General features: G+C 39.0%; 2 protein-coding genes across 3 annotated transcripts; one reads left to right on the top strand and one right to left on the bottom strand.

Moving 5' to 3' along the window:
* LOC109848807 lies at nt 13,594–18,686 on the top strand. 2 transcript variants are annotated; one of them, XR_002248881.1, is made up of 4 exons: nt 13,594–14,098; nt 16,183–17,677; nt 17,764–18,528; nt 18,599–18,686. XR_002248881.1 is itself a non-coding variant. In XM_020418484.1 (3 exons), the coding sequence occupies exons 1-3, from the start codon at nt 13,828–13,830 to the stop codon at nt 17,951–17,953; spliced, it is 1,956 nt and encodes a 651-aa protein (XP_020274073.1). In that variant the 5' UTR covers nt 13,594–13,827; the 3' UTR covers nt 17,954–18,589. The 2 variants fall into 2 exon arrangements, 1 of the variants encoding a protein (XP_020274073.1); XM_020418484.1 differs by lacking the exon at nt 18,599–18,686 and having other exon boundaries at nt 17,764–18,589.
* Nucleotides 19,735–23,672, bottom strand: LOC109850645 (chaperone protein DnaJ-like). The gene is made up of 6 exons (XM_020420699.1): nt 23,496–23,672; nt 21,760–21,852; nt 20,932–20,962; nt 20,512–20,538; nt 20,214–20,343; nt 19,735–20,121 (listed from the first exon to the last, which is right to left on the bottom strand). The coding sequence occupies exons 1-6, from the start codon at nt 23,559–23,561 to the stop codon at nt 20,067–20,069; spliced, it is 402 nt and encodes a 133-aa protein (XP_020276288.1). The 5' UTR covers nt 23,562–23,672; the 3' UTR covers nt 19,735–20,066.

The following is a 25,484-nucleotide window of genomic DNA, read 5'->3' as shown; positions in this document are numbered from 1 at the left end:
TGATATAGTTATTACATGTACTATACTTCATAACTACATCACCATAGAAGACCCGGGCGATGAGTTGATGCATGAGGACAACCATATTGAAGAGGATGGAGATGAAATAGCAAATGAAGGTGAAGAGGGTGTTGTTGGATGAAATAGCAAATGAAGGTGAAGAGGGTGTTGTTGACTTTACTCAAACTATGACACAAAGAGAGGAAAGAGATTCAAGGTGAAGAGGGTGTTGTTGACTTTACTCAAACTATGACACAAAGAGAGGAAAGAGATTCAAGAAATGAATGAAGAGCAAAGAGGGATCAAATTGTAATTGAAATGTGGGAAGATTATTGTGATAAATATCATGGTGGAGACACAACCAAGATTGGGATGTAATTTAAGTTATATTTTCCATGTATTATTATACTCGTTGATATATTATCTACTACCTCTATGTATTCGTTGATATTACAACAATACACATGGATAAATGTGTATATTATCATTATGAATGCTATTTTTGCATATATCCAAATTGCCAGTTTGCGGTTCTGTTTCATTTTTTGCTTGTTTGCAACCTTGATTATATGAGTTGCTTGGCTTGTTTGCATACTGGTTTTTCATGCTTGTTGGTTATACGCGTTTTTCGGATTTAACTATGATGATTGGGCTTTATGAATGCTACTTTTTGATGTTCATACTCTATTATTGTATTAACATGAGGTTTGAAATTTGTTATTTGTCTATTTTCATTTGTAGCAATCAGTCATGGCAAATTCTAATGAAAGTGATAAGTTCAAGAATACTTCACCTAGAACACCAACAACACCCACTTATCCATACTTCCCGGCTCCCCCACCACCCACTACACAATCATTCCCTCCGCCCCAATACATTGCTCCACTGACTTATCCATCTTACCATCCTTATGATATGAACTACTCATTTATGACTCAACAACCCATGTTGTTTGTGAATATGCTTAACAGTGGCCACCCACTTATCCATACTTCCCCTGGTACCCATTCAAGTGAGACTCATTCTTTGAAGAGACCAATTGCAATTGACCTTGAGGATGACGCTACCTCACCAAGCAAAAGCAAGAAGCGGGCAATTACTAAAGAAAAATGCCACCAAAAGTCTTGAATAAGAAAGAGAATACAAGGGGGGTGCCTAATGCTAAATGGATTGCAGAGAATGATGATATGTTAATCCCCTTCCTTGCTCAGATGGCAAAGGATGGTCTCAAAGTTGATAAAAACTTTAAGGTGCTCGCATATCGAAGAGCTGCAGAGGAGGTCAACAAGAAGTGTGGCACTGAGTTCACAAAGGAGAATGTCATGAACCATGTCAACTCCTTGAAGGGTGAATATTTTGATATGTGCACTGTCATGAACATGAGTGGGGCTGGTTATGATCCATAAACTAAGATTGTCACCATGGATCCAGATTGTTTTGATAGGTGGACACAGGTAATATTTTTTATAATTAAGCAAACTTTGAATATTTACTTCTGAGTAAACTGATTTTGTAATATTTCATTGTATAGGACAAAAAATACAATAGCTCTAGGTTGAAGGAGTATTTGAACACTCCTCTCATTCACTATGAGAACTTGTGTTATATCGCGGGAGATGACCAAGCAAAGGGTGAATTCACCAAAGATATGACTGAAAAGGTTGGCTCTAGGCAACATGATACGATTGATGAGGATCATGTAACACTTAGTGATAATGAGGTTGATTTGTCCTCAAGCCCATGTCCTGATCCCGAGAAATCAATTGGGCAAAACCACAACTCTCAAGCTAAAAAATTGAAGACTTCTAGTGGGTAGCTTCTGCATCAATTGATACATTAACTCATAAGAAGAAGAGTAGCAAGGCTAAAGAGGATGAGACTCTCATGCGCGATTTCATTGACACGATGTCGTTCTCAATTCAAAATCAGCGTGTAAATCAACGTGTTGTGTATTAGAGTGAGACCATGGCGAATGCTCTAATGACGCATGAGAATGAGTTTTCTGAGGAGACATTGGATAAAGTGATTGATTACTTGTATGACCATGAATTAGAATCTAGGAGGCTGATCATCAAAACCAAAAATTCTCAAAAGCTATTTATAGAGAAGATTATCAACGAGCAAGGGTTTGACTTATGAAAACTTGATATTGCACTACTTTTGAAGACTTGACATATCTATTGCTTTTGTAAACTCATTGTATATTTAACAACTTCATGATGTAACTAATTTTGCAATTTAAACACTTAGTGGTGTAGCTTTATGTTGCTAATTATGTAAGTTGAACACTTAGCGGTGTAACTTTATTCATATTTCACTGCTTTTGCCAATATGATGCATATTTCACTACTCTAATTGCAATCTCATTATAAGTTTGGTTCTTTTGCAGGTTGTGATAAATATGATTGGATATGATACTTGATAGCAACCTACGTTGCATGACATGTATTAGTATGGCTACTCTGTATTCTTCAAAGTGGGCAATGATGATGGTCTTAGTTAAGAGAATGAAATCTACAATGTTTTGCTATATTTAGGTAGGGCAATCTAGGATGAGAATGCAACCTACATTGCATTTACAATGTTAGGTAAGACAATCCATTCATGTGATTGCAACCTACATTGCATTTACAATGTTAGGTGTGGCAATCCATTCATTTGATTGTAATCTACATTGCAACATCATTGTTAGATGAGGCAATCCATGTATTCAATTTTAATACCTAGATCTGAGCCCCTACCTTGAGATTATTATGAGTTTTCATACTGGTTTCTTGTATGAGCCTTTGTTGTTTGAGTTATTGCTTATTTCTGAGCATGTTTGTTTCAATGGTTGTTTTCAATGCTTGTTTCTGAGCATGTTTGTTTTAATGGTTGTTTCTGAGCATGTTTGTCACGCCCCGCTTCCCAAAATACCAGGGAATCGGAACGCGAGCAAGCCCGCGACGTATTAGACTGAGGAGAGATAAGTGCTAGACCTCTTCTTCTCAATCTAATACGCTAAGCGTCTGGAAATAAAATAATCCGAAGTCACAGGTCCTCGATCACACATAGCAAGAATATAAAGACAACCCAGAATAAAAATAGACATATCATCAATGGTAAATCATCCCAGACATAAAATACGGGTCAAACATACCCTTATACAAATCTGAACAAATGAATACTAAAGAGATACAAAATACACTGATCAAATAGAAATGGAATGTAGTACAAAAGAAAACTGAGGACCAATAGCTAACTTTGGCTTCTTCTTCTGCTCCATCCGCTAGGCACTCCTGCTGAGAATCCTCTGGCTCCTGATGATCTCCTAGCTGAACATGTTCTCCTCCTAAGTCTGACGTACACCAGAGAAAAAAGGTGTACGTCAGGTGCATGACGCACGGCAAGACCCGACCCCACAAAGAAAATAGGAACGGTCAAATGACCAATGCAATAATAATAATAATAATAAATAGAAACATGCAGCTGGAATACTAACAAGCTAGATGCAATCCATCACTAGAGTATAACGATCATAAGAATCCATAATCATCCGCGTAACAAGGACATACCCCTAGATAGAATTAATACTTAAAAATCTACAACTCGAGACGTAGTACGTCGAGCGAAATAATCCAAACAAGGAAACCCTCATGTATATACCATATGTCTCAAATTGCAGATAATTAAATATTAATCCCGATCTATGTATGAAAAGAACAACACTGGTCTACATCTCAACAAAACTAACAAAGTCCATCATAAAGCACGCAAACATATTATTCTTGTTTTACATGTTATTTGAATTGGGGAAGAATATTTTGATAACAAAGTCCACCAGAAGCACGCAAGCATATTATTCTTGTTTTACATGTTATTTGAATTGGGGAAGAATATTTTGATGTATATAATCGGGTCCCCGTAAAGTCGTCCGGGGGCCGCCTTCAAGTCAAGTATTGGCCCTCTGGCCCATGTACATAACACTCACGATATCACGATAACAAGAAAGCGCTGTGCCCGTTTATATACATGTTATATTCTCCGTCCAATTCCCCTTTATAACCCCATGTTTGTCATATTAATTAAGCAACTGTACATGAAATATTATGCACTAGCCACGGAGTTACCGTGGAACGACTTCTGTAAAACTATGAACATAACCGTGACTCGTAACACGTCCGATCAAGAGTGCATCGTCTAGTCAATGCTATAATAATAATAATAATCAAGGAAACCTCATACCGGGATATCGATATCAAGGGTACAGCCATGCCGTGAAAGCACGCTTATAAATCATACTTTTAACAGGAGTCGTCTCCATGTACAGTCTCTCCTATTGGATAACAACTAGGTGATAAAACAAGCTTCCACACAGCTATTCATGTCAAGCAATCTCACGCAGATAATAATATATCACAGACTAATCTAATTAATTAACTCATAACTAATCTAAAAATTTAATGACGAGTTACATAATAATTTACGATAAACTAATAATTAAAATAAAATAATCAAGGTTCGGGATCTTGCCTGCGAGACCGTGGGGTCTGACGACGAGGCGACGGCGCCAATGCGGACGCGATACGACGGATCTCAAGCGACGTCTGTAGTGGGTCTGGACTGCGTCGGCATATCGTCGAACATGTGGTGTGCGACGAAGGAGAGGCGTTGAGCGGCCAGCGAAGTGGTTGAGGAAGCTCGACGGAGTTTGGTAGTGGTCGCTGGTGGTGGCGGAGAGAGATGGGGGTGATGACGACGGAGCAGGGGCTGACTGGTCGGAGACGAGATCGACGGCGCGGGGGACGGCGGATCTAGGCAGAGGTGGTGGGCGTTCGAGGAGGCGGAGGTTAAGGCGGTGCAGGCGGCGCTAAGGCGGGCGAGGGTGGGCGTGCGTCGGGGTCAGGTGGCCTGCGGGGTGGTGCACGGCGACGAGGAGGCGGTCAGGCGGCAGCCTGAGTTCGAGCGCGGGTCGTCGGAGTTTGAGAGGACGACCAGACGGGGAGCGGCTGGAGGAGGTGAAGGTGGCGACGAGGAGAGAGGGGCGGTCGGAGCTGGGTGGTCGCGGTCGTCGGAGCTCGAGAGAGGCGGCGGGGTGATGATGAACAGTAGAGGGGGTGAGGTGGTTTATATATATATACGTATAATAGTAATTAGGGTTAGGGTTTAATGATTAAATAATTAAAATAAAATAATTACGGTACCTAAAAATTAAACTAATTGCAGAATAATTATCTATAATTAAAAACGTACACGTTGAGATAATACAACAGTTGTTACGAAATAGTTGAAAAAATACTCATATTGTATAATTAAACAAGAATAATTAATAATAAAAATATTTCTACTTAAATTTAAAATTAAATAATTATGTGATAATTACGTACACAGTAAAACGTACTAGTTATACTAATACGATAGATAATATGTAATAATAAAAATAATACAATAAATTATACCAAAATCACGTAATTAATAATACTATGTATTATGTGAAATAATTTGTAATAATATTAATAACACAATATATTATTTAAAATAATACGTGATAGTACCGATAACACAACAAGTTAATTATAGAAATTTTTACTGCATAAAATAAATTTTTAAATATCAAAATCATTTAAATAAATATATAATCATATTTTTAAATCATAGAAAATTATAGAAAATCAAGAAAATACAATTACTATTTTAAAAATAATAATTAAATATTTTAAAATACTGAAAAATTATTTTAATTAGTATTAAAATTTCACGGTCATTACAATGTTTGTTTCATACTGGTCCTAATATGTGTTTGTTTCAATGGTTCCTTGTGGGCTTGTTACTGAGCATGTTTGTTTCAGATTAAGCTTTCTGAGCATGTTTGTTCCTTGTGGGCTTGTTCGTGAAGGAATGCTGACTGCTGCTATTTGTGGGGATGTTTTCACTTCTCCTCCAGTTGATTCTATCTTAGCTGTATGGTTGTTTTGTTTTTGGATCAACTAGTTCAAATGCACTTTCTTATTTAGACTAACGCAGTTGACATATTTAGGGTATCCGAGCTGTAACTGGTCCTATGGGATGCCTTCCAATTGTCACGATGTCATTACTTTGGTAGCTATAACTCTATTTAAACTTGGAGTCATTTTTGTTTAGGATCAAGTCTTTAAGGTTGATCATGGTCTCTTCATGTCGTTTGAAGTTGCGCTACATTCTATAAAAATATGAGACTATTGTTTTTATGCTTGTTCTTTGGAACACAGAGAAACCTTGGCTTCTGTAGTGCTATTTTGGTTATAAGTTCATATTATTTAATGTTTTTGTTAATCTGTATTAGATTGACATACTTTTGCTGTTTTAATGATGTTACTGATGAAATTGTAGTTTATGCTCCTTGTAGAATTATACAGGTGATAGACTTAATTTTGGTTTAGCAGCAGAGCAAGCGAAATCTGAAGGCTATAAAATTGAGGTAGTCATATTTTGAGCCATCAAACTGAATCAGTGCAGAGTACAAATATGACGAAAAATGTTATGTTTGCAGATGGTTGTTGTTGGAGATGACTGTGCTCTCCCACCACCTAGAGGCATAGCTGGCTGTAGAGGTCTAGCTGGAACGATTTTTGTCCACAAGGTAATATTTCTTTGGCTTTTGTATGGATTTATTTGACCCTGCTTCAGCGCTCTATTTTAGAGTGAATTATGTCTCATAGGTACAATGTTTGTACGCTTCCTGGGGAGATTCCATCAGATCGTTACTTTAGGCCCACAAGCGATGGAGCTTGGTCTTGGAGTTGTGAGTTATTTGCAAAAAAAAAAATTATTACATGAACTGCAACTTAGCTGTCATATTTATTTTCATAGTTCACATGGTTGGATCTAATTGTATCCAATTGGTATAGCATCTAGTTCTATTATATTTGCTTCAACATTGTAACATTCTACGTCTTATTTCTTCCATGGAAACCTTGTATTTATGTTCATTGTTTCTAGCAAGGGGAGCCTAGTGCAACTATCTCTGAAGTTCTGTCTGTCGATATAGTGGGCTCTCATGTTCTCAAGCAAATACTGTCTGTGGTGTGTCCTCAATTGATATATTTTCAATCTAAATTTATGGCGAATACTCCTCTTCTCAGAAGTATTATGATTGCTAGTTGAAAGATACATGTCATGCAACCTATGGTTAGTTGTAAGTACATTTGAGATACTAATCATAATTTTTTCAACTGCTCACAGGAAACTCAATATGTTCCAATCAACAGGGGAAGTAGAGTTGTTCTGATATAATTTTTTCAACTGCTCACAGGAAACTCAATATGTTCCAATCAACAGGGGAAGTAGAGTTGTTCTGATGATTAATGGGTACTGCACCTTTAACTAACCAATATGTTCCAATCAACAGGGGAAGTAGAGTTGTTCTGATGATTAATGGGTACTGCACCTTTAACTAACATTTTCTCATTTTCATTAGTAATGATGATGCCTCATCATTAGCTGACATGAAAAAGTTCGCAACTTCTATTGCAGTCAACAAAGTTTCTATATATCCAGTAACCAAGGCATTTATCACAAGCAAAACTGATTTATTAGTGAAGAATTTGCAAGATTCTAGCTTTTTTGTGTTTGTGTATTTTCTTAGAAAGGTATTTGTATTTTTGTGGGAGGTAAGTTCACCAAAGTTCTTATATTCACCATTTATTATTTTGCTAATCCTAAAACTTGTTTGCTACAACTATGGATTTTAAATTCCAAAATTTGTAATGCTACAATTTGAGTTTAAAACAAACAAAATATTACAAATTATAGTATTCTAGATCCCAAAATATTGTTGAAACAAACAAAGTTTTAGGAATCCCAACCCTTGTTAAAAAACCTATGGATTTCAAATCCCATGGTGGAATCCATATCCTAAAATTATAGGATTTGAAATAACAACGGGATATTTTGTAATGAAAAAAATAACCTTAAAAGGTTTCATAATTACGAGGAAACCTTGCGCTTTTCTAACATGAAAGATTTGGGGGACTGATATGGAAAACTCACCCGCCCGTGTTGTACAAACCTGCGGCGGCCTTGTGTCACGAACCATCCCATTTTGGCTCAATTGGGTGCATTTGGACTCACTTATTCATGATTGGGTCCATGAATATCCAAGGATTTTCTAGAGTTTTCTTGCATAATTAAAGGTATGATAAATATCTTGTATCTAGAAGCTTCTAGGAAAATTTTTCTAGAGTTTTCTTGCATAATTAAAGGTATGATAAATATCTTGTATCTAGAAGCTTCTAGGAAAATCCCATGTAAATATCTAGGGAGATATTTTAGGAAGCTTCTAGGAAAATCCCATGTAAATATCTAGGGAGATATTTTAGGAGAAGTGTCTAGAGACTCAATCATAACCATTGGTTATAAGAACAATCTAGAAGGCTAATCATAGCCATCCATTGTAAGCTAGCATTGCCTATAAATAGGGGGCTAAGGCATTCTATTTGTATCAAGCAAGAGTTGCTAAGTAATAAGCAATTAGAGCTTTCACTTCCACTCTCGAGTGTTCTGTTCCATTCTCTTGAGTGAGTGTTTGAGGGATTAGGCTGACTTAGCCATTCTAGTGAGAGAAAGAGTGACTAAGTGCCGCACGGGTTCGAGTGAGGTTTGTGGTGAAAGAATCAGCCCGTGACATTTGGTATCAGAGCCAAGGTTCGGAAGTGATAATGTCGAGCTCCAACCTTCGTTCCGAAGTACTTGGTGCGGTGGATCCGAAGGATATTCTAAGGCAACGTAGGGATAAATCTCGCGACATCATGACGACGTTAGAGGCACGGTTGGCTAAGGTGGAGCTTACCGTGGCGGATAAGATGGAGGCTTTCGACGAGCGCATCGAGAAGTTGAAGTTGAATTCCGCCATTGATGTGCTACAACAAGGGATCACATCCGTACGTGAGGAGTGTGCGTTCTTACGGAGCCAAGGAGAAATGTTCCTAAAGGAGATGACTGAATCTAAAGAAAATTTTAGCCAATATAATGCTATCTTGGCAACTCGAGGTATGATCTCACAACCTTTCATGGCTAAAGATACTCCTAAACCGAAGCCATATAAAGGAGATAGGGGTGCCCGGGAGATTGATAACTTCCTATGGAACATGGAAGTATACTTCAATGCTGCCGGATATAAGGATGATGTAGCCAAGCTCCAAGCCATACCTCTCTATCTCGAGGACATTGCTACGTTGTGGTGGCGTAGACGATGCGAGGATATGAAAAAGGGTACGTGCTCCATCACTACTTAGGAAGAATTTAAGGCAGATCTGAAGTGCCAATTCTACCCAGAGAATGCTGAGGATGAGGCCCGAGATAAACTCCGTCGCCTTACTCAAAAAGGTTCAATTTGTGATTACGTGAAAGAATTTTCAAAATTGCTGCTGAAGATCCCGGACATGGGCGAGAAGGACTCTCTATTCTCGTTCGTGGATGGCCTCGCAGGATGGGCCAAGATGGAGTTACAAAGGCTTGGCGTCCAGACTCTTGCCCAAACAATGCAAGTAGCCGAGTCGCTGATCGAGTTCAAGAAGGTGAACAATTCGTCCAAGCTAAAGGATAAGAAGGGTACACCTAATAAAGGTGGAGGAGAGAAGGATAAGCCACCCAAAGAGTTCCCACCTAAGTCAACGTCTGAGAAGGGTAAGTCCTATGACAATTCTAAAGGAGGTGATCGTTCAAAGAAGTTGGCATGCTACTTCTGCAGCGGTCCACATAAGGCTATGGACTGTCCCAAGAGGGACAATCTTGCGACCCTAGTTCAGAAGGAAGAGGAGAAGCAAAATGAGGAGACCCGAATCAATTTACTTCGTCTCCTCAATGCAATCAAGGCAAAAGTGGATGAAAGACCCCGGGGGGCGATGTTCATCGAGATAACCATTTCCGGTAAAACCTTCAAGGCCCTTCTAGATACTGGTGCTTCTCATCTCTTGGTTTCTCGTGATGTTGCTAGTAGGTTGAATCTTAAGATCACCAAGGGAGAGGGTGTCATCAAAGCTGTCAATTCAAGTCCCACTCCCATCACTGGGGTGACTCAGAAGGTAGATGTAAGCATCGGAGAATGGTGCGGTTAAGAAGACTTGACGGTCGTGACCATGGACGACTTGGACGTAGTACTTGGCTTGAAATTTTTAGACAAGGTAAAGGCCGTGTTGGTTCCATACACCAACACAATATGCATCCTAGAGGGCAAGGCGTGCACAGTTTCGATCAAGCACGAGAGTGTGACTTCTAAAATGCTCTCGTCCTTACAAGTGTTCAAGGGCGTCCGTCGACATGAGCCAACTTTTATTGCTACAGTGATGGTGGAGAAAGACTCACACCAAGGAGAAGATGTGCCCGAGAAAATCCAAAGTGTCTTGGAGGAGTACCAAGACATCATGCCTGCCAAGTTGCCTAGTACGCTCCCACCTAGGAGAGAGGTGGATCATAAGATCGAGCTCGAGTCTGGAGCTCGTCCCCCAGCCATGGGTCCTTATCGCATAGCACCGTCGGAGTTGGAGGAACTTCGAAAACAATTAAAGCAGTTGTTGGATGCCGGATACATTCGTCCGTCCAAAGCTCCATATGGTGCCCCAGTGTTGTTCCAAAAGAAGCATGATGGGTCATTGCGGCTATGCATCGACTACCGGGCATTAAACAAGATCACGGTGAAGAACAAGTATCCAACTCCTCTGATTGCGGACTTATTTGACAGATTGAGGCAGGCAAGATACTTCACTAAGCTCGACTTGCGCTCGAGATACTATCAAGTGTGGATTGCTGAAGGAGATGAACCAAAGACGACATGTGTAACCAGGTACGGCTGTTATGAATTCCTGGTTATGCCGTTCGGTCTCATCAATGCTCCAGCTACATTCTGCACCATGATGAACAAAGTGTTGGAGTCTTTCCTAGACCATTTCGTGGTGGTCTACTTGGACGACATTATGATCTATAGTCAAACCATGGACGAGCATGTGGAACACTTAAGGCAGGTATTCCAGGCACTTAGAAGTAATAAGCTCTATGTGAAGAGAGAAAAGCGCTCGTTCGCACAGGAGGAGGTGGTCTTCTTAGGCCACATCATTGGAGGAGGCAAAATTCGCATGGATCAAGCTAAGGTACGAGTCATACTAGAGTGGGAGCCTCCTACCAAGGTGACAGAGCTGCGATCATTTCTGGGCTTAGTGAACTACTACCAAAGATTCATAAAGAACTACTCAGCATTAGCGGCTCCACTAACAGACTTGTTGAAGAAAAATCAGGCATGGGATTGGAGTTCAAAATGCTAGAGGGCATTCGAATCTTTGAAGAGAGCTGTGACAGAGGAACCAGTTCTTGCTCTTCACAACTTCAGCAAGCCCTATGAAGTGCACACTGATGCGAGTGACTTCGCAATTGGAGGGGTATTGATGTAAGAAGGACACCCCGTAGCCTACGAGAGTCGAAAGTTAAACGACACCGAGAGGCGGTACACCGTTCAAGAGAAGGAGATGACGGTCGTGGTCCACTATCTCAGAGTTTGGAGGCATTACCTACTTGGGTCCAAATTCGTAGTGAAGACAGACAATGTGGCCACCAGCTATTTCCAGACTCAAAAGAAGTTATCTCCTAAGCAGGCACGATGGCAAGATTTCTTGGCAGAGTTTGACTATGTGCTCGAGTACAAACCGGGAAAAATCAACTTAGTGGCAGATGCGTTAAGCCGGAAGACGGAACTTGCTGCTATGATAAGTCATCCTCAGAGCACCTTACTTGATCGTATTAAGGAAGGTTTGTCTCATGATCCTACAGTCAAAAACATGGTGGACTACACAAAAGAAGGCAAGACTCGAAGGTTCTGGCTAGAAGGAGACCTGCTTTATACCAAAGGGAGACCGGTGTACATGCCATTGTTTGGGAATCTAAGGCGGGAGATCCTTAAAGAATGTCATGACTCTCAATGGGCGGGACATCCAGGTGTGCACAGAACTCTAGCTCTTGTGGAAGATACGTATTATTGGCCTCGCATAAGGGATGATGTTGAGGCCTACGTGAAGACTTGTCTTGTGTGCCAACAAGACAAGACAGAGCAGAGAACGCCAGCTGGACTGTTAGAACCATTACCTATTCTGGAGCGACATTGGGAAAGCATTTCCATAGACTTCATCATGAGTCTACCCAAGTCAGATGGATGTAGCATTCTTATGGTGGTGGCTGACCGGTTCTCTAAATACGGCACTTTCATTCCAGCCCTAGCTAAGTGTCCAGCCGAGGTAGCGGCACCACTATTTCTGAAGCACATGGTGAAGTATTGGGGGCTACCAAAGTCCATCATAAGCGATCGGGATGACCGCTTCACAAGAAGGTTCTAGACAGAACTCTTCAAACTTATGGGGTCATATCTAAACTTCTCCACTAGCTTCCATCTCAGACAGATGGCCAGACGAAGCGGGTAAATGGCTTGTTGGAGGTATACTTGAGATACTATGTGCGTGCCAACCAGCAGGATTGGGCGAAGCTACTGGACATAGCCCAATTCTCCTACAATTTGCAAAGAAGTGAGTCTACCGGGAGGAACCCATTCGAGATCGTCACGGGTCAGCAACCACTCACTCCTAATGGTATTGCTACAGGTTATAAGGGAAATAGCCCAGCCGCTTACCGATTTGCCAAGGGGTGGCAAGATCAGAACGAATTGGCACGCTCGTGCTTGAACAAGGCGGTAAAGAAGATGAAGAAATGGGCCGACAAGAAGCGAAGGCATATGGAGTATCAAGTTGGAGACTTGATCCTGGTCAGGCTTTCTACATTGGATCGACATAAAGGGCTACACAAGAGCTTGATACGCAAGTATGAGGGCCTATTTCCGATCGAGAAGAAAGTGGGGAACATAGCTTACAGGGTAAAGCTTCCTCCAACCGTGAAGTACCATCCGGTCTTCCATGTGAGTATGTTGAAGCCATATCATCAGGATGCGGAAGATCCAGATAGAGGAAAGTCTAGTCGAGCGCCAACAGGAATTCGCATGGAGTTCGACAAGGAGGCCGAAAAAATTCTTGCAGATAGGACGGTTCGTGAAGCCAACAACCACCCGAGGTTAAAGTACTTTGTGAAGTGGAAAGGCTTACCCGATAGTGAGAACAGTTGGGAACCGACGCGATCCTTATGGCAGTTTGAAGACTTGATCGAGAAGTTTCGCCAGGAGAAGACTAAGCGATGAGGGGATCGCTGGGATAGGTGGGGGAGAATGTCACGAACCGTCCCATTTTGGCTCAATTGAGTGCATTTGGACTCACTTATTCATGGTTGGGTCCATGAAGATCCTAGAGTTTTCTAGAGTTTTCTTGCATAATTAAAGCTATGATAAATATCTTGTATCTAGAAGCTTCTAGGAAAATCCCATGTAAATATCTAGGGAGATATTTTAGGAGAAGTGTCTAGAGACTCAATCCTAACCATTGATTGTAAGAACAATCTAGAAGGCTAATCATAGTCATTCATTGTAAGCTAGCTTTGCCTATAAATAGGGGGTTAAGACATTCTATTTGTATCAAGCAAGAGTTGCTAAGTAATAAGTAATAAGAGCTTCCATTTCCACTCTTGAATGTTCTGTCTTATTTTTTGAGTGGGTGTTTGAGGGATTAGGCTAACTTAGCCATTCTAGTGAGGAAAAGAGTGACTAGTTTGTTCGTGCACCATTCCCTTATCCCTCACTATATAACATCCCAACTCCTCAACCAAAAGTGATTCTTTTATCCTTCTCATTCATGCGATAGCTCCCCGTCTCTCCGGCGAAAGCCCTAGAATCCTCCACCTCCGCTTCAAAGAAACCCTAATCCTACCGCTCAATCAACTCAACTGCCGATGGGCGGCGACGGAGCGCCGGCGATGGGAGCAGCGGCCGAGGGGCAGTACGTGAAGGCCAAGACCGCAGTTTGGTGGGATATTGAGAACTGTCAAGTTCCTCGATCTTGCGATCCCCACCTGATCGCCCAGAATATAAGCTCCGCGTTGGCGGCCATGGATTATAAAGGGCCGGTGACGATCTCGGCGTACGGGGACACGAGCAATATCCAGAAGGCGGCTCAGCAGGCGCTCTCCAGTACTGGGATCTCCCTCAATCATGTTCCTGCTGGTATAAGATCCTAAACTTGAAACCCTATTTTCAAGCAATTAATTGATTTTTCAGTGTAATCGGTTTGGTTTAGGGTTTTGGAACGGTTTGATGGTGAAAAAAAAAGTAGATCTAACTGTAAAATTATTTCTGTCATTTATATGAACTGCAGTTTGTGGTGATCTATTTTTGAATAAGTTGTATAAGCTATCTATGTTGTTTCATGCATAATTCTTCGATTATGATGTTGCAATTTATGTGTTTGACATTTGAGGCTGCATGCATTCCTCACGGATTTCTCTGTTTTTATTTGACATTCTCAATCCACTTTTCAGTCCGAAATGTTCCGGATGGAAAGGCCTTGTTGTTTTTATTGTAGTAATTTTTCTGTTTAAATAATTGATCCTGCTAGTGGGAGAGTATTTTACAATCTTTTCATTCTCACTGGATGATGGACAGCGCTTTCCTACTCATAGGAAAAAGAATATATATGCCCTGCTGAGCACCATCAGAAGAGTTTGCTACGAGTACCTTTTCTTAGGCTTTGATCTTCAGATATCTTTATATAAATGGCATAAAAACCAAGGACTCATGGAGTCATTGGATGATATACCCAATAATGTTTTTACCAAAAATTTGGATCCTTTCTTTTAGTACAACATTTGTCTAGCATTTTTGTGGCTAATATAATGTTTTTACCAAAAATTTGGATCCTTTCTTTTAGTACAACATTTGTCTAGCATTTTTGTGGCTAATGCCAGTCTCTTTGGTTTTGATGTCATGATATTGATCTGGATCTCCCTTCGTTATCTTACAATTGTCAGTTAAATGTAGTAGGATGAAATGCTAAGTGGAGACAAGCGAGTGTTTGTATTTGTTTTGATTGCCAAGGCAATTTTTCTTAGGGCTTGCTGATTCTTGAGAGCTGGTTTAGATCAAACTCCATACTATTATTGTATATGCTATTTCTTATCGGATTCAACAATCCTTTTTAGCTGTCACCCAAGTTACTGTATTTATTTCTCCAACTACAGCCATGTATTTTTATTCAATAGCATAGGTGGTAGTGTACGCTTGTTGGCAGAGAGGTAAGATTAGGCAAGTGTTTTTCCTTGTGTTTAATATTCAAATTCTAGACGTTGATAGAGAAGCAAACTATGCAAACTATAATTACTTGTTAAATATTGTTAAGGTATACCATGCTTCAGTATGATAATTCTAAGCTCAGTATGTGGCTTGTATTATTCAGAATTAGAATGACTCATCTCTTTTTATCTTCAATCATTTTTACCATATTAAATTCTTAATTAAAACTGTAATTAAGTTGCAGCAAATTAGTATCTAAAATACTGATGTCACTACTTTGCAGGTATCTTTTTAGTGCCTAGTTTACATCTTAAGTTCACTCACTGTCCTTTTAGGGCGTGTTTGGATTTCAATGGGGTTAAGGGAAGTTAAGGGAAGCTAGGTGAGAGAAGAGAAGGGAAGGGAAGGGAGTTCCCTTCCCCTTGGTTACACCCTAATTTGGGGGGTAACAAATTTTATACTATTAAGGGGTGAACTAAGGGGAACTAGGGTGAATAACTTCACCTCCTAAGTGTTCCCAAACAAGGTGAATGGTTCCCCTAACTTCTCCCTTATTCCCCTCAATCCAAACAAGCCCTTAGTGATCTAACTTCACTGGTCTTTGACATCTGGTCATCACATAAGACATCAAGTATATAATAATATATAGGAGGACAAGGGATCTAATGCCATTTTCCATTTGTGTTTGTTGTCGATAATAAAATTTCATAGTTCATCGCTCTCTTAATGACCCATAGGTTGGTTTAATCTCTTACTAGTAGCTCTCTGTTCTTGTACATTACATATGAGGGCTTGCTCTGCTGCCTTATATAGAAGGTTCTTGTTTGCCAGCAGAACCTCATTGACCAATGCACTAACCAAGGAGAAAGTCAGGAGTTTCGACATTCAAGAGGGCCTAATCTTTTTTATTTGTATGATTGCTTTGCGCAAATTTTAGATCTTCCTTTTATATTTTGCTACATATTTCTTGGGTAGTCTAGAGCCTTTTCCAGTATTTTGATAAATTTACCTAAATGCAGGTGTGAAAGATGCAAGTGATAAGAAAATTTTGGTGGACATGTTGTTTTGGGCAGTGGATAATCCGCCTCCGGCAAATTATCTTCTTATTTCTGGTGATCGGGACTTCTCTAATGCCCTCCATCAACTAAGGATGAGGAGATATAATATTCTATTGGCACAGCCTGTTAATGTATCCCAAGCTCTGGTTTCAGCTGCAAAGAACGTTTGGCTATGGGCTAGCCTTCTGAGTGGTGGCCCACCATTGCTAGAGTCCCCCCAGCTTCATAACGCATCAAGTAGTAGCAGGTCAAATGTGGAGACACCTGCCCGCAGCATACCAGACGCTTCACAGTCTACTGATTCTAATCAAAAGAATCATGGTAATGGGAAGGTTGATAACCGGAATAAAGTCAAGCAGAACCGAAAGACTCAGAGCCAGCCGAATCCTAATATATCTAGAACAACCTCCAATGGAAGTCAAGAACGTCGTCAACCCAATGCAAGTTCTAATGCGTCCAGTCCCAAACAGAACAATTGTGTGAAACAGCCAAATCATGCATCTGCTTCCACAGTATCAGGTCTGGGAGCACAAGAAAGTGCTCGTATGAACAATGGTAGACCATTCTGTTCGTTTCCACTCTCTTCACCTCAAATACTACCGGACTCTAGTAGGTCTAATACACCAAGTGGATCTGCATGCAGTTATATTCAACCTCGCCCTGATATACCCATGAACGATGGAAATAACTTCCCTAACCCGCATCACGTGCAATATTCTCCGTCACCAATGCCTAGTGACCTCTTGCATCCTCAAACAAATCTTCAACCTTGGAATTTGAATTTGTCTGAATCAAATTCCACGCACAACTCTTTTCCTCTGTCGTCTGGGACCTATGGTCCATCCTTTTCTACAGCACCTACAACCAGGCCAAATGGTCTGTCCTTTTCTGCATCACCTGCAAGGCCACTTTACGCCCATCCTAATGGCCAGCTGTTTACTTACCTACCTGATATGAGTAGGATTGATATTTCAGAATATCCTAATGGTGTGCATCAAAATATGCCTCCATTTTATGACAACAACATGCATACATCTATTCCTTCCATAAATAGTAATGCAGCCAACAATGTATTCTCGAGTACCTTTGAACGCCCAGAACCATCTCATGCTGCCCAGGCCATGATAGGGGTTATTTTAGGAACCTTACAAATATTAAAGACTGAAAAATTGGCTCCCACTGAAGCTAATGTAGCAGATTGCATACACTACGGAGATATGAAACTCAAAACCTTTAACGTTAGAATGGCCCTGGATAATGCTAGTGAGCATCAGGCTGTTTTGGTGCACAAACTAGGAAACAACTTGCCTCTTTATGTTGCAAAGACTGATACACTTTGGAAGTGGATTAATATCCTGGATAACAATGCTAAGCATTCTAAAGCAAAATATGATGCACTTCTAAAATTCTTGTTGTCTGCTGATGGACGAGCTGCAATATTAAGCTCAGAATGCAGGTATTATGCAATTTCAACCCTTCCTACTTTACATTTTTATCCATTTAGGTGATATTTGTTGCTGAAGTTACTTGGTTCTTGGATAGGTATCAAGCTGCTGTTATCCTCAGAAGGTCATGTTTGAAAAACCTTGTCCTTGGCAAGATACTGCAGATTTTGCATCTAATAGTCCATGTCAGAAAGTGGATTGTGCCGGATGCTTCTGGATGGCAGCCCTTATGTCTAACCCTTCCATCGGATTCAAATGCAAACGTCAATGAAAGCACTAGCTCTTGATATCACACTGCTGCTGGTACATACAGGGGAAGATAAAACTTCTAGTAGTACTATGGGAGTAGATAAACTGGGCAGAGTAACTTCTAGTAGTACTAGTAGTACTAGGGGAGTAGATAAAGTGGACGGAGGGCACTGGAGTCGCAGGCGATACGATATCTAGACATGGATGTGCATATGTCCACGCATATGTTAGTTTTTTTCAAGTACAGTAGCAGTGAAGTAGTTTATAAATGGCATGGTGAAGGCTTGTGTCGGAGGTTTCGAGTGACGAGAAAGCTTCTAGTAGTAATTTTTGAAATGACATGAAGGCTGAAGAATGCTTATGAGGAATTGATTTGAGTATTGTAACATCACCTATAAGGTTATTGGCATCCAAGATTGAATAGAAGTATCGCCGTATCGGATTACTATATATCATGAAGGATGGGGTTAACTGGCTATTGGCATCCAAGATTGAGTAGAAGTATCGGTTTACTATACATCATGAAGGATGGGGTTAACTGGCATCTGCAAGCGGTGAAGAAAGGTTTACTTAATTTCACTTTCAGTGAAAGCTACGTGTCATTATATATAAGGTCTATTTGGATGATGGGAACTGTTTCTGTGTTTGGGCTTTAGAAGAACCTGAGCTTAATGTTGTGTAAGGTCTATTTGGATGATGGGAACTGTTTCTGTGTTTGGGCTTTAGAAGAACCTGAGCTTAATGTTGTGTGCAGATGTGGATTTTGGCATCACTTTCTTCTGTGTTTGGGCTTTAGAAGAACCTGAGCTTAATGTTGTGTGCAGATGTGGATTTTGGCATCACTTTCATGCTTGATCTCTACGCATCTCCTGCTTGCAACTAGCTGCCCACTTGAGGTTCTGGGAATACTAACTTTTAGCAGCAACCCGAGTAGTATTATGGGTATCGGGATGCTGGTCAATGCTGTGGTGAGTTTGGGATATTCAGAGGACATCTCAGACACTTCCACGTCCATACTTTATCTAGTATTGTGAATTAGATTCGTCTCTATGGCTTCGTTTGAAGGACCTACTTCTGTAGCTACTGTTGTTATATGAGGTTTTCATGGGGTGATGTGTATAACGTATTCAAGATTTGAATGCTTTGAATAGCATTGTTATTCTGGTACTAACAGTTTCTTGCATGTATGAAAGTGTTTTGAGTGTTATTCCCTAGCGTAAAACCCAGTTTCATGGAATTTGCTTGTTCTGTCGGCTTCCATGCCTTCGCTTAAAGGTCGGCATTTCAAATTCCATTGTTCTTGCAGTATTGATGCCTTCGTACAGGCTCCTTATCTGTGAAACTGAGGTTTCCTTCGCCTTGAAGATAAGGCGCTTTATTCCCTCTTGTATTTTAATAATCGTGATCCTTCTTGAAACTTTTTGCCTTTTTGTCAATTAGTTAAGTTTGAGTTTTAATGTGGAGGTAGCCTGACCCTAGAAGGCTGCAGATAAAAAGATTCTTCTTCTTTAACTAAAGCAGCAATCCATCACAGATCGCGTTCCCATCGCGAGAACAGAATCAAACTATGACAACAATAGCGTGTTGGCCGCTAAAAACATCAATCGGCTTAAATCGAAGTCAAAAGATCAATAATCTATGAATGGGTGGTAAATCGTGGTAAAACGATTTGATGAAGCCACGGAAAGCATATGTTCTCAAAACCAAACACTTAACTATGGCAGTAGCATTCGGTAGAATTCTGTATGAGAGTGCTCGTGAAGACATTGGATGCATATTTTTAAAAGTTCCGCTCAAGCACTCTTTTAACTTGGAAAAAGACCTCCATAAGATGAAACTTCGTATATAAACAACTTGCCAATCTATCATATCACTGAACCTGAATGATTTATACAAGGCACAGAAGCACCTTTTAAGTAATGCGATTATATTGGGTCCGCTGCTGTATAACATTACATCCCCACCCACCAAGCATGATACACCAGAAACACTGAGCTTTAACTTGACAAATTCGATTGTACTACATATTTTCAGTTGGAGGTGTGAATTTTCATCACAGCTTCATATCACATGATGGTAGCTTGGCCTTTCATTTTACGTGCATATACTTCTTTCACAGTAACAAGTGAACATTCTGTAAATGCGGTTTATTCATGGAAGAAATGGATTATCCGAGGGATTTGCCTGCTTTTGCCTCTGGTACGCCCTAAAGAAAGATGAACAAGCTCATTGCGAGTTATTATAACAGATGATGGAAATAAAAATATGTTGTTGCAAGAGCTGGAGGATCTCGCTCACCTTGAAGCGTTTAGTCCCCCAAAGGAAATTGTGCCCAACATTAGGAGGAGAAATGGAGCTTTAATCAAAGATTTGTTGCTACTTCTATAAGATCCTGGGACACCAGTTCTTACCACTCGTACATATGTACCTGTCAGCTATGTATTATTATTATTATTATTACCTGGGACACCAGTTCTTACCACTCGTACATATGTACCTGTCAGCTATGTATTATTATTATTATTATTAGTTTTAACTGAAGGCTAAGGATGTGCAGGGAAAACACAGTATATCAAACAGAAAGCATAGAGGTTACCTTCCGATGGCCTTCCAAATTTTACACCTGTGACATCCAAGCATAGGATTGTTATTAGTTATCATTGTTTCAACATTAAGTTTTACTTTTGTCTCTTCCAGGAATGAAGCCCCGTTTTCCCCTTCATCTTTCCATTAAGCACCGTTATAAATACATAGGGAATGGATAATGATTATAAATGAAAAATGCTACGCTAAAGCATCCTAAAACTGTAAGCTCGTATAAATCACTTCTGATTACAGCTATTCATGGTGAGTGATAAATACCAAGCCAAATAATAATCCCATATGCTAGAAGGATCACATAAGAAGATGATGTCCTTCGGTCTCACTAGCCAAGATAGTGCCCTATTTAGCATGGGGAGTTTGCAAACCATAGGTGTGGAACTTAAACATAGTGAATGAGATAGAGAAAACTTACCAGCCTGCAGAGATGAATATGCTTCTGATATCTGTAACAAATAAGTTTATAATAGTTAGATAGCTGAAGTCAGTACGGAACTATATACACATGTTTAACATTTTAAAGTTAAGTATCAATACATCTGGGTTGAGTTACCACATTTTATGATTTCTGTGCATGTGCACTAGTTACTCCAATAGTGTCAAGTATGTAAACCTATTCTGATCAGTTATTCTTTCCAAAACTATCAAAGAAATAACATTCACAATGATTTATATATTCATTTCTGTCACATTTTTAGCTCGCCATGGTAAAAAAATTCAACAATAGTTATAAGTCAAGTAATTACATTGAGGTATATTGATGCACATATATGTATAAGTATGCTGCATGTTTTTAGCACCTTCTTTCTTTCGTCACCATCTTTTCTTAATTTCAACTTTTATTTCTATTATTTGGTCCTTTCACTTTTGACTTTATTTAGTTTTACTTTTTCCCTTCATTTTAGTCTTTACATATTGTTGTGTGTGTGTGCGCGCGGGCGTGTGTTATATTGTTGTCATGAAGAGTTCTTGAAGGAACTAAGAAGAATACTATAGACATGTCAAGATACTAATAGAAGAATTAAGAAAAAGAAAGGAACATTGTGTGTGATGATCATGCAAGAAACAGTTGATAAAACCATCAACCTAGATTTATAAGTAATAATACAATAAACACACTCTGGAACATAGTACCCATCATTTCCTCTAGTCAGATATTTTAAATGAAATTTCAAATTCTCTCTCAATGGACTAGCATCAAGGAGTACAAAGATCTCCTGAGCTTTTAAAAATAAAATTGTACCTGTTTAAATCTAGATTCAGCTTGAGCTTTCTCATGACATGGAAATCGGTCAGGATGAGACTCTAACACTTTCTTTCTGTATGCTGCCTTAATCTGCATTATAGGTAAAAATAGAAATGTCTAAGCCACTGTACTGTTAAGAAAAAAGAGTGCTTTCTAAACATTGACTAGACCAACTGACCAAGAAAGTTATTTACTGTCACAGAGACAACAAAAAAACTAATGAGAATACCATAAAAACCATAATTGATAATAAAATACAAAGCATTGTTAAAAGGGAAAATTTGCAAAATAGACCTATTTTGCTAAATATTTAGCAAAACATACCGTTTTGCTAAATATTTAGCAAAATAGACCTGTTTTTGGCCTGTTGGCCAAAAAGAGGTCGATTTTGCTAAACAGACCATTCGAAACATACGGGACTAGTAGTCTCATATGATTTAATAGGGTATTAAATCATTAATAGGGTATTAAATCATACGGGACTACTAGTCCCGTATGTTTCGAATGGTCTGTTTTGCAAAATCGACCTCTTTTTGACTTGTTGGCTAAAAAGAGGTCTATTTTGCTAAATATTTAGCAAAACGGTCTGTTTTGCTAAATATTTAGCAAAATAGGTCTATTTTGCAAATTTCTTCTTGTTAAAATTCTTGGTTTTTTGGGGGTGGAAGAGTAACTGATTTTCTGTGCAATTTTAATAGCTATAAAGTCATGAATGAGGCTTCAATTAACAAACTTCTGTTTGAGATTTGATTGGGCTCAGCCCACCTCTATCAGGTCCCAATCTCATGGCAGCTGTGTATGCTACCTACATCCTTCAGCTTCTCAACAATCAGATGAAGATTTTGTTACCAAGCTCCTTCACCCGTCCACTTTGTTGCATGAGTACTAGTACGGGTGCGGGTACCAGTATGGGCATTGGACACAACAAATTTGCAAAAGGTTGACACAACGAATTTGCAAAAGGTAGGGTACAGGGACACTACTATATAAATATTTATATACACATATATTATTTATTGGAATTAATAATTTATATGACGTAGCATCACCCAATTCGCTTCTAGAATGTGAGCCCTCTGGGCCTCATGGTCATGGAGAAAGCTAAGGATCCCGCTTCTATTGCTATCCTTAAGATTTCCGCTGTTATGGCATTATCTGTTCCTTTTGGGTGACTTGAATGATTTGTAAGGATATTTGACAAGCATCAAGCATAGATTTTTCCATGTTAAATTCTGGTAAGCAAGCTTGGATTAACTCCCTTGTATTGTTTCTCTTCCTATTAGCTCCCTTTTGTGTTTTCATAGCCCCTTACCCCGCCGCCCCCCCCCCCCCCCCACACACAGCACAAAAAAAACAACAACACCCACCCACCTTTTTGCTCCGCCAAACTTTTTTTGTCCCGATAAGCCTGTAATGTTTCAAGTAATTTTGAGTAAATTCTCCAATAAAGATTTTATTTCTTGAATTGGTATCTTTTATAAGCAATAAAGTATTTAGCCACAACAATTCCAAAAAATTCATCACAGAACTACATCAAATTTAAGAAATAACCCTCTATTACGAAAATATCCTGCAAAGTTCAAATCTTTGGTGCTTTCCCATCAGTAAACGCACAAGAAATTCTAACCCTAGTTCCATATCTATTTGAACTGATCGAGTTGGAGTAAGTCTCGAATTTCAAAAAAAATCCAAAATTTTTAAAAACGAAATTGATTAGAGAACTCTGTAATTACCTGAGAAAGTGAAGGGCGAGAATGGGGAGAAAACCCTAGAAGCTTTCTCGCCTCAGCAACCTGCATTTCTTACCTCTAGATTTCTCCCGCATTCGAGCATTCAATGGACTCTTCTTATGCAAGTAAAACATTTTCCAAAATCAATACCCTACATCTTTCATATTTTGAAATCAGTCCCCCCAACTTTTCATATTTTGAAATTAGTTCCTCAAATCTTTAGGTGTTTTAAAATCAAATCTTCATACTTTAAGGGCTTGTTTGGATTGAGGGGAATGAGGGTGAAGGGAATTTAGGGGAACCATTCACCTCCATTCATCTTGTTTGGGAACACTTAGGAGGTGAAGTTTATTCACCCTAGTTCTCCTTGGTTCACCCCCTAATAGTATAAAATTTGTTACCCCCCAAATTGGGGTGTAACCAAGGGGAAGGGAACTCCAAGGGGAAGGAAACTCCCTTCCCTTCTCTTCCCTTCTCTCAGTTTCCCTTAACTTCCCTTCACCCCCTACAAATCCAAACAGGCCCTAAAATTAGTCTACAAACTATGTTATAAGCGTTTCAAGATTAGTTCTCAAAATCTCCTAACTTGGTGCTAACTAGAGAGCACTAATTTCAATAGACATGAAAGATTTGAGGGAGACTAATTTTAGAGATCAATTTCAAAACACTTAAAGACTTGGATAATATATATGCCGACATAAACATACACATGAGAAAACTAGATGATATTGAAAAAGAATAAAATATAATTTATACGATACGAGCCAATTCATTAATATATTCAATTTATCTTAAAAGCTAATGTTAGATCTCTTTATCGACAAAATTAACCTCAAATTTGTTGATCTAAGGATCAAAACAATTGCAACTCTATGACAAGCAAATATTTGGATATTTTGTATACAAATCCAAATATATTACTATCTATAATCATACCTTGTTGAGTACACATATTTAGTAATCATGTCTTCATTGTAACAGATGCGGATGTAGATATATTTGCGAATATGAATATTTTTCTCCATCCTTATGTTAGAGTATTATATCTCCCTTTAAAAGTGAGAGTTTAGGTAAATCTTTCCACGAATTAATATTCGCATCACACTTTTAGATATTATATTCTAATCTTATTCCAAGCAATATTTTCAATTTTTCTTTACCTCAGTTCTAAATTTTTATTTTATATAAATTAATTTTTGTTCAAATTGATTGTCTCTCTTTTTTCTGAATAAAAATAAAAAAAATAAAACCGGCGATAACAACAAATGTATCCATTCCCTCATAGCTTTTATGAAATAAGGCTTTAATCTCTAATTAAGTTTTCTTAGGCTTTTATGGACAAAGAATAAAGAAATCACAACTCTAATTTTATTCCCTCTGCTTTACTTTCTCTCCCATCTTTTGGTTTTATTTTATTTTATTTTTAAAACCTAACTCATAATTTAGAACATCTTCATAGGCATATTTCAGATTCTATCGGAGTATCCCCATAGAATAAATTGATCTACACCATTCATGGATGATCAGGGGTTATTTTAAAAAAACTTTACCGCTTCTATCTATATTATAAAAGCGTCATTCCTATAAAGATGGTTCTTATAGGATTTTTATTTTCAAGATATGGAGAGGAAGGGCATTATATTACAACATGCATAATACATATACGCTTCTTAGTTTCTACTCCAACTAGAATACAAAAAGTTCTTTACGAACTTTTTGAATGTCAAAGTTACTCATGATTATACCTTCCTTCTTATTTTTTTCCCTTCCATTGTTCAAGGATAATAATCTTTCATTTTCATCTTTTTATTTTTCAAGAATTTTTTTTATGCATATGATAGTTACGAAAATAGTGACATGATGAAATAGTTAAATACCGAGGGGAAAAAAACAAAAACAAAACTTCTCAAGGAAACATGTATAACATTTGAAAACCAATGTCATTTACAAAATTCCTTTTGCACCCCACCCCCAACGAAACATGTATAACGT

Source organism: Asparagus officinalis, chromosome 7 (genome assembly GCF_001876935.1).
Source record: "Asparagus officinalis chromosome 7, Aspof.V1, whole genome shotgun sequence".
Taxonomy (NCBI): domain Eukaryota; kingdom Viridiplantae; phylum Streptophyta; class Magnoliopsida; order Asparagales; family Asparagaceae; genus Asparagus; species Asparagus officinalis.
Note: the sequence above shows the minus strand (reverse complement) of the source record. Positions and strands in the feature narration are given on the sequence as shown.

Coding starts and splice junctions, on each gene's coding strand:
- LOC109850645 (XM_020420699.1), bottom strand. CDS start 23,561: ATGCAGGTTGCTGAGGCGAGAAAGCTTCTAGGGTTTTCTCCCCATTCT. Junction 21,853..23,495: donor CTCGCCCTTCACTTTCTCAG/GTAATTACAGAG, acceptor CCTATAATGCAG/ATTAAGGCAGCATACAGAAA. Junction 20,963..21,759: donor CTGAATCTAGATTTAAACAG/GTACAATTTTAT, acceptor TATTTGTTACAG/ATATCAGAAGCATATTCATC.
- LOC109848807 (XM_020418484.1), top strand. CDS start 13,828: ATGGGCGGCGACGGAGCGCCGGCGATGGGAGCAGCGGCCGAGGGGCAG. Junction 14,099..16,182: donor CCTCAATCATGTTCCTGCTG/GTATAAGATCCT, acceptor ACCTAAATGCAG/GTGTGAAAGATGCAAGTGAT. Junction 17,678..17,763: donor ATATTAAGCTCAGAATGCAG/GTATTATGCAAT, acceptor GTTCTTGGATAG/GTATCAAGCTGCTGTTATCC.